General features: G+C 38.8%; 1 protein-coding gene across 1 annotated transcript; it reads right to left on the bottom strand.

Annotated features, from left to right (window-relative positions):
* Positions 1 to 5404: 5404 nt before the first annotated feature.
* Positions 5405 to 13342, bottom strand: snx5 (sorting nexin 5). Its single transcript, XM_037782353.1, has 13 exons — positions 13148 to 13342; positions 10915 to 11019; positions 10678 to 10788; positions 10475 to 10596; positions 10229 to 10352; positions 9703 to 9798; positions 9488 to 9593; positions 9311 to 9386; positions 8693 to 8732; positions 8506 to 8592; positions 7895 to 8054; positions 7707 to 7792; positions 5405 to 6810 (listed from the first exon to the last, which is right to left on the bottom strand). Exons 1-13 carry the CDS (start codon positions 13181 to 13183, stop codon positions 6760 to 6762), a joined length of 1200 nt encoding a protein of 399 aa, XP_037638281.1. The 5' UTR covers positions 13184 to 13342; the 3' UTR covers positions 5405 to 6759.
* Between the last annotated feature and the right edge of the window lie 676 nt (positions 13343 to 14018).

Below are 14018 nucleotides of genomic sequence, written 5' to 3'. Positions count from 1 at the left end.
CGTGTCTTGTGAAGTGACGGGGCTCCGCAGCGAGTGACTTTATCGTCTCCGACTGGGTGCCGGTGTCTTCCCTGTTTCCTCCGGCCGCGGTCGGGAGGCTGAGGCAGGAAAAGCCAACACTAGGATCAGCAGTGATTCATGGAGAGACCTTCGTCTGGTCAGCTAACATTACTGCCAAGCAGGTGAAATATAGAGTGATATTGTGGTTTTAGCTGACGTGTGTCGTCTCACTGTGTTGAGCGATGTTCGTTCATGTCTATGTAGAGTGAGCAAGCGCGAGCCCGGCGCTGACTTTCGTTGACTTAACGGCCACAGGTGTCGCTGTTAACAAGCATTTCTGATTCTTACAACCAGTCCCTTTAATGTTACATGTAGGCTATGTGCAGTTAGTAGTAACAGTAGCCTAATAGTGACAGTAGTAGTTTTGTTTGAAAAAACATAGAGTTTAGGAATCTTATTATTCCAAGCTGTCTGTCTGTATCATTTATGCATAGGCTATTTATCATCTTATTCTGTTAAAGCTTTTCTGTGAAGCTGTCTAGGCCTATGATGTTTACACTGAGATAAAGGTAGGGTGACCAGATCCCAACAGACCGAATGTGGGACAAAGTATATTTGTGTGGGACATTGTGGGACACGTTACCAGTAGTAGTTACTAGAGGTAGTCTACAATTTTGACTATACCTCTCGTGTTCACCCTCTGTACGATTGAAAAATAACTGGCAAATTTCATCACATCCTTTGTTGTTGCTGCTCTTCCTTTTCTTTGTGGTAGTTTCCATCATATTCTGCCCAAATCTGCACAGCGTGTGACTCTGCGGTCACTCGCAATTTTCTCCGTTGGGCATATCATAGCAAAGATGGTGACAGGTCAACCTGCACTTGACCCACGCGTGCACAGTTTGACAGCAAACACAGCCCCGTGATGACAGCCTTCACTGCTTTCTTCACAACCACTGGATAAAAGCCAGATTTTTAAGATGTGTCTGTCCTGGAGTGGTTTGACTTTTGAAAACTAGAGCCAATGAAAATGTGGGATATTGTCTCAATATGTGGGATGTGGGACAAAAATGATGTGCAGTCCCTCATAAATTGGGACACCTGGTCACCCTAGAAAGGCCCGAGATGTTTATGTCTACTAATTTGTTGAAAGCAGTACTTCTACTTTTATTTACTTTTTTTTAATATGGGATCACCACTTTACCTTAAGTATCTTTTTTAATTTTTCCCAATACTGGATAGACCAGAGCATCAGGATAATTTCACATCCAGAAGTAAGCCTTTCAAACAATGCAACAGGCCTCCCAGAAATGATCATCATTAGCCACACCTGAATGTGCGGAAAGGTCACCTGCAAGGTGCAGGATAACATTGTTAACACTTATGACTGACAGTCCTTCCTGGAAGGCTTGTTTACCACACCCTTCATTATTATACCGCCCAAAAGAACTGGCACAGGGAGATTATAATGATATTGTATTAATGTGATGCATTATAACAATGTGAAGGCATTGTGTGCAAGTTATTAATTAAGTATGACGTGTAAGATTACTGTCAATGCGTAGCTCCTCCGCACATTTCCTCACACTGGGTCACTCATTTGAACACTGTGTTCATAGGCGTCCTCTGCTCAAACTGCTTACTAAAACAGTTTGTTAAGTGGACGCACTTGTTGCTCAGGTCTGGTCACAGATTGTCCTCGTCAGTCATCAACAAATTGTACTGTAAAAAACCTCACATTAACCTTACAATACTTAATAAACAGAAACAAACACAACACAGTACTTAACAATATACCAAATGTTTTGTAAAAAAAAAAGACTTCCAATGTGAGCTCTAACTATTTTTCTTCATAAGAATAGAGCATCTTGAGGAGTTGCAAAATATGATTTTGATTGAGCATTTTGTTTGTTTATGAACAACAATAATAAACCTCATTTATACACACAAGTGTGGTTTCCAATGCACTGATGTACCAAGTATATGTGACTGACAGTGTGAATAACAAAGTTAAACATGTTCGTTGGCATCGATTGCTGCTTGTTTTCTATCCTACGTCATAATAAAGACATTCAGCTGGTGTCCTGGGTAAAATCATTTCTTGTTTATGACACATTGTTGTACCCTGGGATGCAAAGGTTTTACTGGTTACAAACCAATTACCATATAACTCTTTATATGGCCACTGGTTTATCTGAATTTACAGCTAGTGTTTTTAATCTGATGCACATGAACCCCAGTCAGTGATTTTGCCTTCACTTTGCATTGCTGCTGTAGTTGATGTGTGGTATATTCACTCCTTTTTCCCACATTGACTGCCAAATGTTCTCACTAAACTCTGTCTTGCTCTCGTATTTGCATATTGTGATAATCAAGATGATAACTTAGCCCTTTACTTAAACAACACTGCACAAACTGCTGCGAAATATAAATGATTAGTCACACTCAAGGTATTTTATGTGATGAGATTAAATACTTGTCTTGTTGGTCTATGCATGCCAATTATTTAGAATTTGTGATTGTTTGTATTGTGTGTATGAAAGCAAAAGACTGCCTGAGCAGGGCAGGGCAGGGTAGGGCACACTGACCTAGAAAGGTTTGGCCTTTGGTCGTTTGAGCTTTTTAGTGTTTTGTGAATTACATTATTGGAGGAAGAAAATGTCCTTCAGATTGCTATAAAACTTAGTTTTGCCAAGATATTACTGTGAGATTCTCTGAGAATCAGAAAGAGTTATGTGATTTTCATTCAGTATTATGTTAATTCTCATTGAATAAGTTTCATATGTAACTCATAAGCATGAGAAAGCTGCTCATTTGCCACCACGCATCTGTATATTAATGGCTAAATCCTGAAAACTGAAACTGCCATAGGTCTCCCTTGGACTGGAGGACATTTAGTGATTTGTTTGAACTTGCAATCTGCAATGTTTCCCACTAAAGAAGAAGACGAGCCACTTGTGTTGGGGGTCTCTCAAGGCAGGACCCTTACCAAAAAGAAGTATACTTCAACTTTATTTGCGAATAAACTTAAGTATAGTTCTTGTATATTCCCAAGTATACTTTATGTAATAAGTATACTAATATCAATGTATTAGTAGTATACTTTTAAGTGTACTACTTCAATACTTCTTGGGACTAAATTGGCCACCTGTTTAATTTATAAAAGTATACTTTAAATATGCTTTAAATGTAAGTTTACATCAAAGTTGTATTTTTTACTGTAACTATAATATGAATTACTACAAGTGAACTTATAGGTATACTGTTAGCTTACTAGTTGTATACTTGTAGCCCACTTTTTAGTTTATTAAAATACACTTTAAAGTATACTCTCAGTAAACTACTAGTTTAATAGTTTTTACTGCAAGTATTTGTAAGTTTTCTTTAAGTGGACTTATAGTAGTTAGCCAAATGTACTTATACTTTTCTGTATACTTTTCAGTATAAGCCAAGTGTACTTGGACTTTTCTATATACTTGCCAATTACACTTAGACTTTTCTGTACACTTGCCAAGTACACTTAAACTTTTCTTTATTCTTGCCAAGTACACTTAGACTTTTCTGTATACTTGCCAAGTACACTTAGACTTTTCTGTATACTTGTCGGTATAAGCTAAGGATACTTAAGTATAATATTGTTAAGTATATCCCTGATAAGTACATAAAAAGTAAACTGAAAGCATACTCTCTTATTTTAAGTTTAAAAGAAGTATACTAATAGCACACTTGAATAAACTTATTTTTTTGGTAAGGAGTGACAATATCGGAGATACAGTATAGGCCCAGAGTCTCAGGGCTAGTAGTCTGTCTTTACATTTACTGTATATCATGAAACTGAAAATCTGTAGCTGTGTGCAAATTTTACCTGATGGCTACCAGGAAGAAGCATCATGTTCTTTCACTGAGGAAACGCAGACAGTTCAGTTATGTCAGCAAGTCCTGCAGGTGCACTTCTTTTTTAAAGTGAGTCCCTTCAGAGGACACGGTTTCTATTTGAGGAGGCCTTCATGCTTCATGCCTCCGGGCCTGCTCCGAGGCTTCTGTCTGCATTTATCATGACCTTTCAGTTGAACAGTGTAAAGCTGTGGGACATGAGGCAGGTGCTCAGTCAGCATAAGTAATTTGTTTACGGTTCACCTATCCATGACCTCAGCCACAGTGGTAAGTAGAAGACTCTGAAACACCTATATTTCATGACATGACACAGCATGAAATCTCTATTATTTGCTCTGTCCTTTCCTGGGCCTGCTTGTCTAAGAGGGTGTGACTGATGATTCTACAAGATTTGGGATCATAAAGACAGAGCTGAATTGATTATTAATGGTCACCGATAATGTCTCCAAAAGCTCTGAAAATGTGCAAAATCGTACTCCTTATCGTGCGTTAAGAGCCTGCAAATTATCTAAGCGTGCCCGGGGGGAGATAAGGAAATTCATAAAGTCAGCACCATAAGTCTTTGAAGCAGGCAGATTAGTTCCTTTACACCAGATCACACATATTTTACACAGTGCACTATTGCCTCAGAAGTTTTATTTCTGCAATTAGAGCAAGAAACGGAAGAAATTCTTTATCGTAATAACACAGCAGCTACACAAAGGGGACATGAAAAAGAATAAATTTAGCACTGATACTTCTCTGTTTCACACTGATATACTCAGATCAGTAACTGCATATTTTCATACAGGGACGTGACATAAGCTCTCTGCAAGTAAACGCCTAGACCACGGCAAATGAAAACAGACATCTTAATGTCTGGGCCTTGTTCTTTGAATCCATCATAGCAATACTTATTTAATGTCATGCTTTCAAACACTGTTTGCTCTGATCCCAGTTAGCAAACTTCATCAGTTTGCACTGATAATGTGTTATGATCTCATTGGCTCTAGTCTGTGGTTTCATCCAATCAGTGAATCGACCACACAAGGTCACTGCGACTGCACTACTGGTGATGTCAATATTGACAAATCCATCCTGGGCAGGTACAGTATATTCTGTCACTTAGGTGTAACCTTTCACCGCTGTGTGTGTGCGAGTAATGCAAGAGTTTCACATGGGCTGTAGTGTCACTGCAGATTATTTCTTTAGGCCATGTTGCTTAGTGCTTCTCGTGAAGTAGGACATGAAATGTGCGCTATGGTGGTTCCCATGAGCACGCTGGCATTTCCTCAAAGCTTATACGGTCCCATCACACTGTGGTCAATGGATTTAACACAAATGTGCATACAGCTGTATTGAAATTCAAGGGCCAACACACTAAAACTAACTGGAAACTGGATACAGTGGATGATAGATACCGCCACCTAGTGGTACGATAGGTCGCAGATTCAGTGCATTTTCATACACATGCTACTTGTTGCTTAAAAATAAGCTACAAACCCTCAAAACAAATACAGAAAGGCACAGGTCAATCTTGGGAAAGTAGGATTTATTCAATGCCATTATTACAAATTTATAAAAATGCTAATGTTCTGTAAGAAAAGCAAAATGTAAAGGAATTCACACAGTTGGAATCCAATAGAAATACATTCAATTTCTTAAAAAACTATAATGCATTTCAACACTCCACTGCGCCTGGTCATGATTTTAAAGTGTTTTTCATCTCCTTAGTGCATCTTTCTTTTTTCTTTTTATATCTGCTTTAAATAAACAGAATGTTTAGAGGATCTGGTAAATATATCAGGTCTGATACAGTAGACCCCATCAATAATAAAAGGGGGAATTTAGGGCAAAATAATGAAAAACAATAATTACACTGAAAAGTGGTTGGGGTGAAGAAGCTGCTGAGGATGTGATACATGTAGCGCAGGGGTATTACGCATGCCTTGTGAAAATAAATGGAAAATGCAAATTCAGAGTCATTACTAATGTTGATTTTGCTTTGAGAAAAATGCTAGATGCTTAAATAGCCTGTTTGACTTCTTCTCCTCACCAACCTCTTTCTGAAATCTAATGTGCATCTTTGATAACTGTGGCATTTGAGGCAACTTCCTACAAACAAGAATGTGGGGACCGATCCAACTGTCCATTCCTGAGGTGAAGAGCAGCTATTTTTAGACCACTTGAAGATGATCGGTCTCGTCTTATAAGTCAGTTTGGGGTTTTTCTTACTAGAGGGTTGGTTTGGTAGCACACTAATCTCAGAGCCCAGGAATGCAGACCATGAGGATGTATTTTTTTCCAGGCACTAGTTTTGCTTCTGTAAAACTGTTCCAATGGCAAACAAAAAAGCCCCAAAAGGTTAAGCATATGAATCATAAAACTCAGGTTATGGCTATGCGAAAAAAAAACATGCTCTAAGCCTTTTAAAAAAATTAAAAGTGTACATGAGAGAAGAGCTTTGAATTTACGGAGGCAAAAAATGATCAAAAAGGCAAGATTTTTACTATGTGCAGAATGTAAAAATAAGAAAACAAGAAATTGGGAAAAAAGATAAATCACCTCTATTGGTGCTGAAAAGTAATGGAAGACCTTAAATGTTGGCAGCCTCGTTCTCTAGAGGAATTCACATCGAGTTAGACTTCCATAAATAATGGAAAAGGATGGACCGCGGACCAGAGGACAGGGACTCTGTAAACATGAAGACATTCTGCTTACAAGACGCTTGGTCTCGTGCAGGGTTTTAAAGTGGCATCAGACCCATGGGTGGGAGCAGAGATGGGGCTTGGATTCATGTCCATACAAGGTCCCGGGGGACGCCGGGTTTCCATTTTCTATGTCTGGTCACTTGGTGATGGTAGGACAGGAATACTTGAATACTTGTCAGTTGCTCTTGAGCAGGTCAATGCATCCCTGCAATAGAGTCACATTGTTCTGTGGAGACAGGAGGAAACAGTGTCAATACTCATGGAGAATAGAGTCTGTTCTCATGTCATGAGGACATCCAATATGTCACAAAAATAAAACATTTAAACGCACACTTGTATCCCAGTTATAATCAGGTTTTTGAGTATCCTATCTAATGCGTTTGCAAGTGTTTTGCATTGATGCAAATGTTTGTGCATTAATATAGCAGTAAACACCTATTTGCTATGTAAAGTTATAGAGGAATAATGTCTATCTGAGCAGAGAATGAAGTCTTTCCCTCTGTGTGTTTTTAATCAGAACTTCTCTGTGCTTTGTTTACGTAACCCGTCAGGCCGCACGTGCATGTTGGGGCATGTGAGTCCCCGTGTGTTACCGCTGATAACACCGTCCCAACCCACAGCGTCACTGCAGAAGCGTATAGCACCCACCCTGCGGTTGATTAACACTGTTAGATCAGTCAGCACTGTTACTGCAATAGGTCTGCCTCCATTTTGGACTGAAAATGCCAATGACTCTGTAGCCATGGATGTATAAAGAGACGTCTGTGAATCAGCAGATCCTTTTTTGAGGTAAATCAACTTCTCAGTACAAACACTTAAATAGCCTTCATTTAAATTGTTATGTCCTAAAAGTTGTAAAGTTCACTAATCCAGAGTTTTTTTCCTCAGCATAATGATCGTGCATCAGAACCACGGGACTGCACCGACCTGCACGCTCATATGATATATCCGGTTCTGCTGGCTTCTTGCTAGCTGTATTAATAGTATTAACGTCTTTGTTCCCAAACAACCGGCTATCAGCCAGTAGCTAGTAGCGCTAGTAGAACGACATAAACGGAATTTAACATAGTATTATTAGTTGTAGGCTAACACGCAATTGGTTGCCTGTATTGTGCTGCTCACCTTGGCATGTTTTATCTCCAGCTCAGCCATCTCTATGAGGTTCTTCCTGAAGGCCACAACACGCCTGCCCTTGAAACTGGTCAGTTCTATGAAGATAACAGTGTCCGGTTAATGCAGTGCATATCGTTTTACACACAAAGAACCAAGTACAGGATGAGCCTGCATCTCTTTTGCACGGATGCACAAACCTTTCTTCCCAGACTCCGAGAGCTTGTCAAATTTCTGCAGGCACTGCTGCTGGTGCTCCTCTGCCTGGGGAATGTCCTTGCTCTTCAGTCGAGCTTTATCCAAAGCCTTGTTCGAGTTCTCGTAGTCAACTAAAGCCCGGGCTCGCCTGTACAGAAGGTCCTGACATGTTCCAGAGAGTTTAACAGGAGATCTAGCAATCCATTAAGCATCCAATTTCATGTTTGCAAAAGACAGAAGATGTGCTGGACAGAAAATGATAGTTATTGAGAAATACATGCTCTTCTGTTTTGTATAATATGGTTTCTTACTGCTCCTTGAATTCAATTATTTAAATTTGAATAAATACTCAATTAGTCCTTCTGCTGAATACAACAAATATGAACATCTAGAATCATCATCGACATCTTTTCCCATAAATCTTACTATAACTTACTTATAAAAGGACATGAGGATTAACACTGAGCCCTGATCAGTGGCATATAGCAGAGTGTTTGGTATTTCATTGAGTAGTGTTCTGTCTGGGTGTATTTGTTCGCATAGTTTTTGAAATTCAGCAATATGTGAACTTCATAAATGTTGTGAATCTGTGCAGAAGATAAACATGTCTCACCTTGGCGGCCTGGATGTCTCTCATGTAATATCTGAGCAGCTCTGTGAGTTTCAGCTCCTGGTCAGACGCTACTCTTCCCTCTACTTTCTGCAGGGACACGAATGAAGACACATAGTAGCTACAGCCACACTGTATGTACAAATCAGAACAGGCGTCTCAGTTTGTTGGTAATTGAAGTTCTACTCACTCTGAGCTTCTCAAACAGGTCTGACAACTTCTCCAGGTGCCTGAGATTTAAAAAAAAAAAAAAAAAAAAGTAAGTCCATAATATGGAAAACTCTGCACAAAGTATGTCTTTGCATAAAAATCATTAAAGGAACAGTGTGTAGGATCTGGATGAATCTAGCCGTGAGGTTGCAGATTACAACTTCTCCAGTGTGCCAAGCGTGTAGGAATGCTACGGTGGCCGATGCGAAAATGTGAATGGCCCTCTCTAGAGCCAGTTGTTGTAAGAGTAGAGTCCTTAGAGAGTGTGTGTGTACGTGGAAGGGAGTAGTGAAGTAAGAGAGAGAGAGAGAGCGGCGGCGATGGGAGCGAGTAGCGTTATCGACCCAAGCAGAAAAAGGTTAAGAGTTTGGTTTGTCCGTTCTGGGTTACCGTAGAAACATGGCAGCCAGCTCCGAGAAGAGGACCTGCTCCCTATGTAGATATAAACGGCTCATTCTAAGGTAACGAACACAATGATTCTTATTTTCAGGTGATTGTAAACTAAAGAAAACATACTTATTAATATGATATTACATTTCTGCTAATAGATCCCCCTAATTGTTACACACTGTTCCTTTAAATAATATATTAAACTCACTTTTTATTTGCTGTGCTATCATCGGCAGAGAGACTGTTCAGGGTGGCAGAGATATGAATGTAATCATCCGCAATATCTGTAATAACCGAAAATTAGCAATCAAAACTAAACAAATTAATTTATTCTTTTTCAACTCAAAATCAAATTTGATGAGGTAATGTAAAAACTCTGTTATACTTTTGTGCGAGCGGGTCATTTTCTCTGCTTTGGCAGTGGAATCTTTTATCTTGCTGTAGTAGTCCAGCAGGAATGTCTTCTCCTGCTCGAAAAAGTCGTCCACTTCCTGTGTGGGACACAAACACACAGGCAAAAGGTAATTGGGGAAGTGGCTACGACGTTACGTTTGAATGCCGTCATGAGTATAATCTAAGCAGATCATGCATGAGCCTCACCTTTATTCCTGAGATAAGGACCTCATCAGCTGACTTCACCATGTTTTTAAAGAATCCTCCAAACATTTCCTTGGCGTTCTTTCTTCTCACAGTGAGCTAAAATGACAGAATTACAAAAGGTACATATTAAACCTATAAGAGGAATATAATTTATTTGTTAAAGCTTATTATGTGTTGTTGTGGGAACTAAGTAGGGAAGTAATGTTTGTGATTGGGAACTAAGTAGGGAAGTAATGTTTGTGATTGTTCCAATAATTCATTGTTTTTGTATCATGTCACAATATGGTCCACAAATACATGTAGCCTATGCTCTTTTATCAGACTAGTATCTACATATGTAAAGAGTTTAACTCTTAGCCAAGTTCTGTTAACAAACACCACAGTCACTGACTGACAAAAAAGACTACATAGATAACTGCTGATCTCAGCAGGATGTAAGCCATGTGTCACAAGTCTCCAGTAAACTCTGCTTCCTCTTTTCCAACTGACAACCCAGGAAAGGAAGTCAGCATAATGTGGAACTCACATCCTGGTCATACTCTAAGAAAATCTGGAAGTTTCTGTCTTTGCTTAAAGTGGGGTGAGAGGACAATCTCTGCAGGAAGACTTCGTGCACTTGGACAGTTTTCTTGAACACAGCCAGGTACTCACTGAAAGTAAAATAAAACAGATACAGTAACAATATTTCAGTGACTTTTGTAAAGGATCTAACATGACAGTATCTAAAGAATACAAAGGAATATATGGTGTTTTGTTTGAATGTCACACTCACGCCTCCAGCTCCTGCTTCATTTTAGTGTACTCCTCCTTGGTCATGGTGGCTTCACCTTCCCCCAGTTTGTGCATCTTCTCTCTTGGGCTCTCAAAGTCAGGCTTTGGAGGTGCTGGAGGAATCTATGAATGACAACGATTAAGATTCAGGACAGGTTAAATGGTCTTAATGTGTGAGTCATGTCTGAAAGTAGTCCAACTTACTATTAGGCCAGCATAGTCCTCCGTCTCATTCAGAGTGTCATGTAGCCAGATGAAGTCTTCGTGCTGCCTGGGAACAGAGAAATCTGGCTTCTGGAAAGAGCTAAGTGTGGTCTGGGAACAAACATAATTTAATAGTATTTTGTAAAGAAAACTGTCAACATATCAGCAAATACCATCACAGAATATGTTTAAGGTTATGAGTAAGTTTATGTGTTGGGGTACACATTTTTATTTTACCTTAGTATGGACAGTAAACTTGACTTTGTCCCTTTCACAGAGTGCGTCAGGAATGTCAATAAGAAGAGAGGCATCATGGTTTAGATCCACAGACACAGAGCGCATCTAAGGAGAAAGAACACATCTGGGTTATCAAAAAAAAATGTAGCTGGCTGACTTTATGTGTACACACAAAATACATCACTAGTCATGTACAAATGCAATTTTTTTTTTGTTTATGGTCACTTGGTTTTAAATCTGGCTTTCAAGAAATATCCAACAGGTCTCTCCTCTGATCATCATTCTGGACTATATCATAAATGCCATTTGATTCATTTTATTTTGGTTTGATGCAACAGTTTATCTGCAGCGTTGCCTCGTCTTTGACGTTTCTATGAGGTACTGACGATTTAAGCTGTAAAGTGGGACTGCATGGAGACACTAATCAAGCCCAGCTTGTGACTGTTATACTTTGAATATTGGTTCAATAATACCAATAACCATTCAGTATTCACAATTAACATACTTAACAGTATCAGCAAAATCTTAGCCAGTAACACAGCAATACAAATCCACAGTGTCTGGAGTCTTTCCTAGCTTGACAATATACAAACAGGTCAGAGAAATGTTCATGTTAGACGTGCATGGCGGCCCTTTAGAAGTCATTCTTCCATGAGTTTAGAGATTGAAGTGTCGGTGTAGTGTTGGGTAAAAGGTCTGGAGACAGTTTGTTTTGGATCTAACAGTAGGCACAGACTCAAGTCCTGCTTCAGCCTAAGGCCTAGTTCCACACCCTTGTTGATCTGTTACAACATTTCACTATACGTACTTGTATGTGTATATTTGACAAATAAAAACATAGTCTTTACCATTTACTCTCTTGCTGATGAATGTACACACACACACACACACACACACACACACACACACCTTACACTCAGTTGTAAAAGGATCAAATGTTCAGTTTGTGTTTGCATCTGCAAATTTTTCTTGGGCACATAATCAGCTGTCCTGCTCAGGCTAAACAGGCTTTCCAGCGATGTAAAATACAATGCCAATTAGCATTGTAACAACAGGGAAATAATCGACCAAACACAAGTTTCCAAACTTTTTTTTCCGAGTTTATTTTGTTCATCCTATTTACATCAATTCCTACAAACTACACCCTGTGAACTGACCACGAAGTTGTATCAACACCTCTCTAAAACAGATAAAACACAAACTGAACATTATATCCTTTGTGATGGGTGTGCTTAATAAATTGACAACTAAGTGTAAGGTGTGTGTGTGTGTGTGTGTATACATTCATCAGCCAGAGAGTAAATGGTAAAGACTATGTTTATTCTTTATGCCATTAAAGATTCAAGAGATTTTATTTGTCACATATACACATACAAGTACTTATAGTGAAATGTTGTAACAGATCAATAAATAAAGGCTTTCCAACTATGTAAAATACAATGCCAATTAGCAGTGTAACAACAGAGAAATAATCAAAAACAAGTTTCCAAACTTTTTTTCCCAGTTTATTAGAAATTCCTCTTAGCAACACAAAACTACATGCTCCAAAAATTACTATAGAGTTGAATGTATACACACACACACACACACACACACACACACACACACACACACCTTACACTCAGTTGTCAATTTATTAGTTACACCCATCACAGAGGATATAATGTTCAGTTTATGTTTGTATCTGTTTTAGAGGTGTTGATACTTCGTGGTCAGTTCACAGGGTGTAGTTTGTAGTCATTGATGTAAATAGGATGAACAAAATATTAGAAAACTGCTCCAAAATTACTACAGAGTTGAATCAAGAAGGCCAAAAAAAGTAAAGTTATTTAGACACCTGTCAGAGTACTTTTAGCTCACTACAAGTCCAATGAGTTGTCACAGGCCAGTATGCTGCAAAACAGTTTGATAGAGTCAAAGCAGTAGAAGAAGAAGACATAACTTTAACATTAGGTTACTTTACTGTCACTTTTACATTATGTTTTGTTGCATGTTTTAGGTAACACTATCAAACACACTTTCTCCTGCATAAAAGCAGTTAGACACCACTAGTTTAACACTGAAGTGACCCACTTATTGATTAGCTTTATCAGCAGATCGTTAGCTCGCTTTAGCTTTAGCTCAGACAACAACAACACAAGTTAGCTTCAGTAACGTAGCTTAGCCAGAGAGCTACTGTTAATGTTAGCCAGCTCAACGCTACCTGGGCTGCCTTTAGACATATTTAACTCACCTTTTCTTTATTACTTTCGTCTATGGTGGATGTCATGATATCGACGTGAACAGGCCAACGATCCAAATAACAGACTACACACAGGAAGCTTCTCCTCTGCTGACTGTTAGCCTCCTGACGTTGCTGTCAAACCGTCGCCCCCATCCTGCTGATGACGTATTAAGTCCCGCCTCTAAGAGAATCTGATTGGACGACGTCGAATCTACAAATGCTGTGATTGGTTGTTAACCCAGTCACTCATATCACATATTCTATTCTTGTGATTTAATATAGAAATCTTTCAGATAACTTCTTTTTAAACATTACATTTTGTTATCATTGGGTAAACGACAGATAAGGCATAATAAACAACAAAAGGTAAATGAAAGTAACTAAACTAAACTGAGTACCTCCGGCTCACCACACGGACGTATTTCAATGATACACACGTGAGATGAGTGACAGTCAGAAATGAAGCAGCATGTAAAATTATGATATTCTGGAAATTATAAGGTTTCTTATAATTATATTGAATAATTTAAGTGATATAGATAGATAGATAGATATATAGATAGTAACTTTATTGATCCCGAGGGATGTTCAAGTTTCCAGCATCACAGTTCCATAGTGCAAAACATGTTAGTAAAAAGGCAGTAAAAAAGTTATTAGTGCAAAATACAAAGTACAAAAAAATATACCAGATATAAAAATACAAGGAGATGAAGAAAACTGTTAAAACTGAATTTAGTGCAGGGTAACAGCTGTGATACACAACTATTAAAAACAAGTGAATATAGTGCAGAAGAGACTGTTAAAGGGACTATTTGTAACTTTCAGAAATGCTTCTTAACAGCGACACCTGTGGCTGTGAAGTCAACGAAAGTCAGCGTCG

This window comes from Sebastes umbrosus, chromosome 10, assembly GCF_015220745.1.
Source record: "Sebastes umbrosus isolate fSebUmb1 chromosome 10, fSebUmb1.pri, whole genome shotgun sequence".
In the NCBI taxonomy this organism is placed as follows: Eukaryota; Metazoa; Chordata; class Actinopteri; order Perciformes; family Sebastidae; genus Sebastes; species Sebastes umbrosus.
Note: the sequence above shows the minus strand (reverse complement) of the source record. Positions and strands in the feature narration are given on the sequence as shown.

Coding starts and splice junctions, on each gene's coding strand:
- snx5 (XM_037782353.1), bottom strand. CDS start 13,183: ATGACATCCACCATAGACGAAAGTAATAAAGAAAAG. Junction 9,387..9,487: donor AATGACCCGCTCGCACAAAA/GTATAACAGAGT, acceptor CGGTTATTACAG/ATATTGCGGATGATTACATT. Junction 8,055..8,505: donor GAGACATCCAGGCCGCCAAG/GTGAGACATGTT, acceptor GGAACATGTCAG/GACCTTCTGTACAGGCGAGC.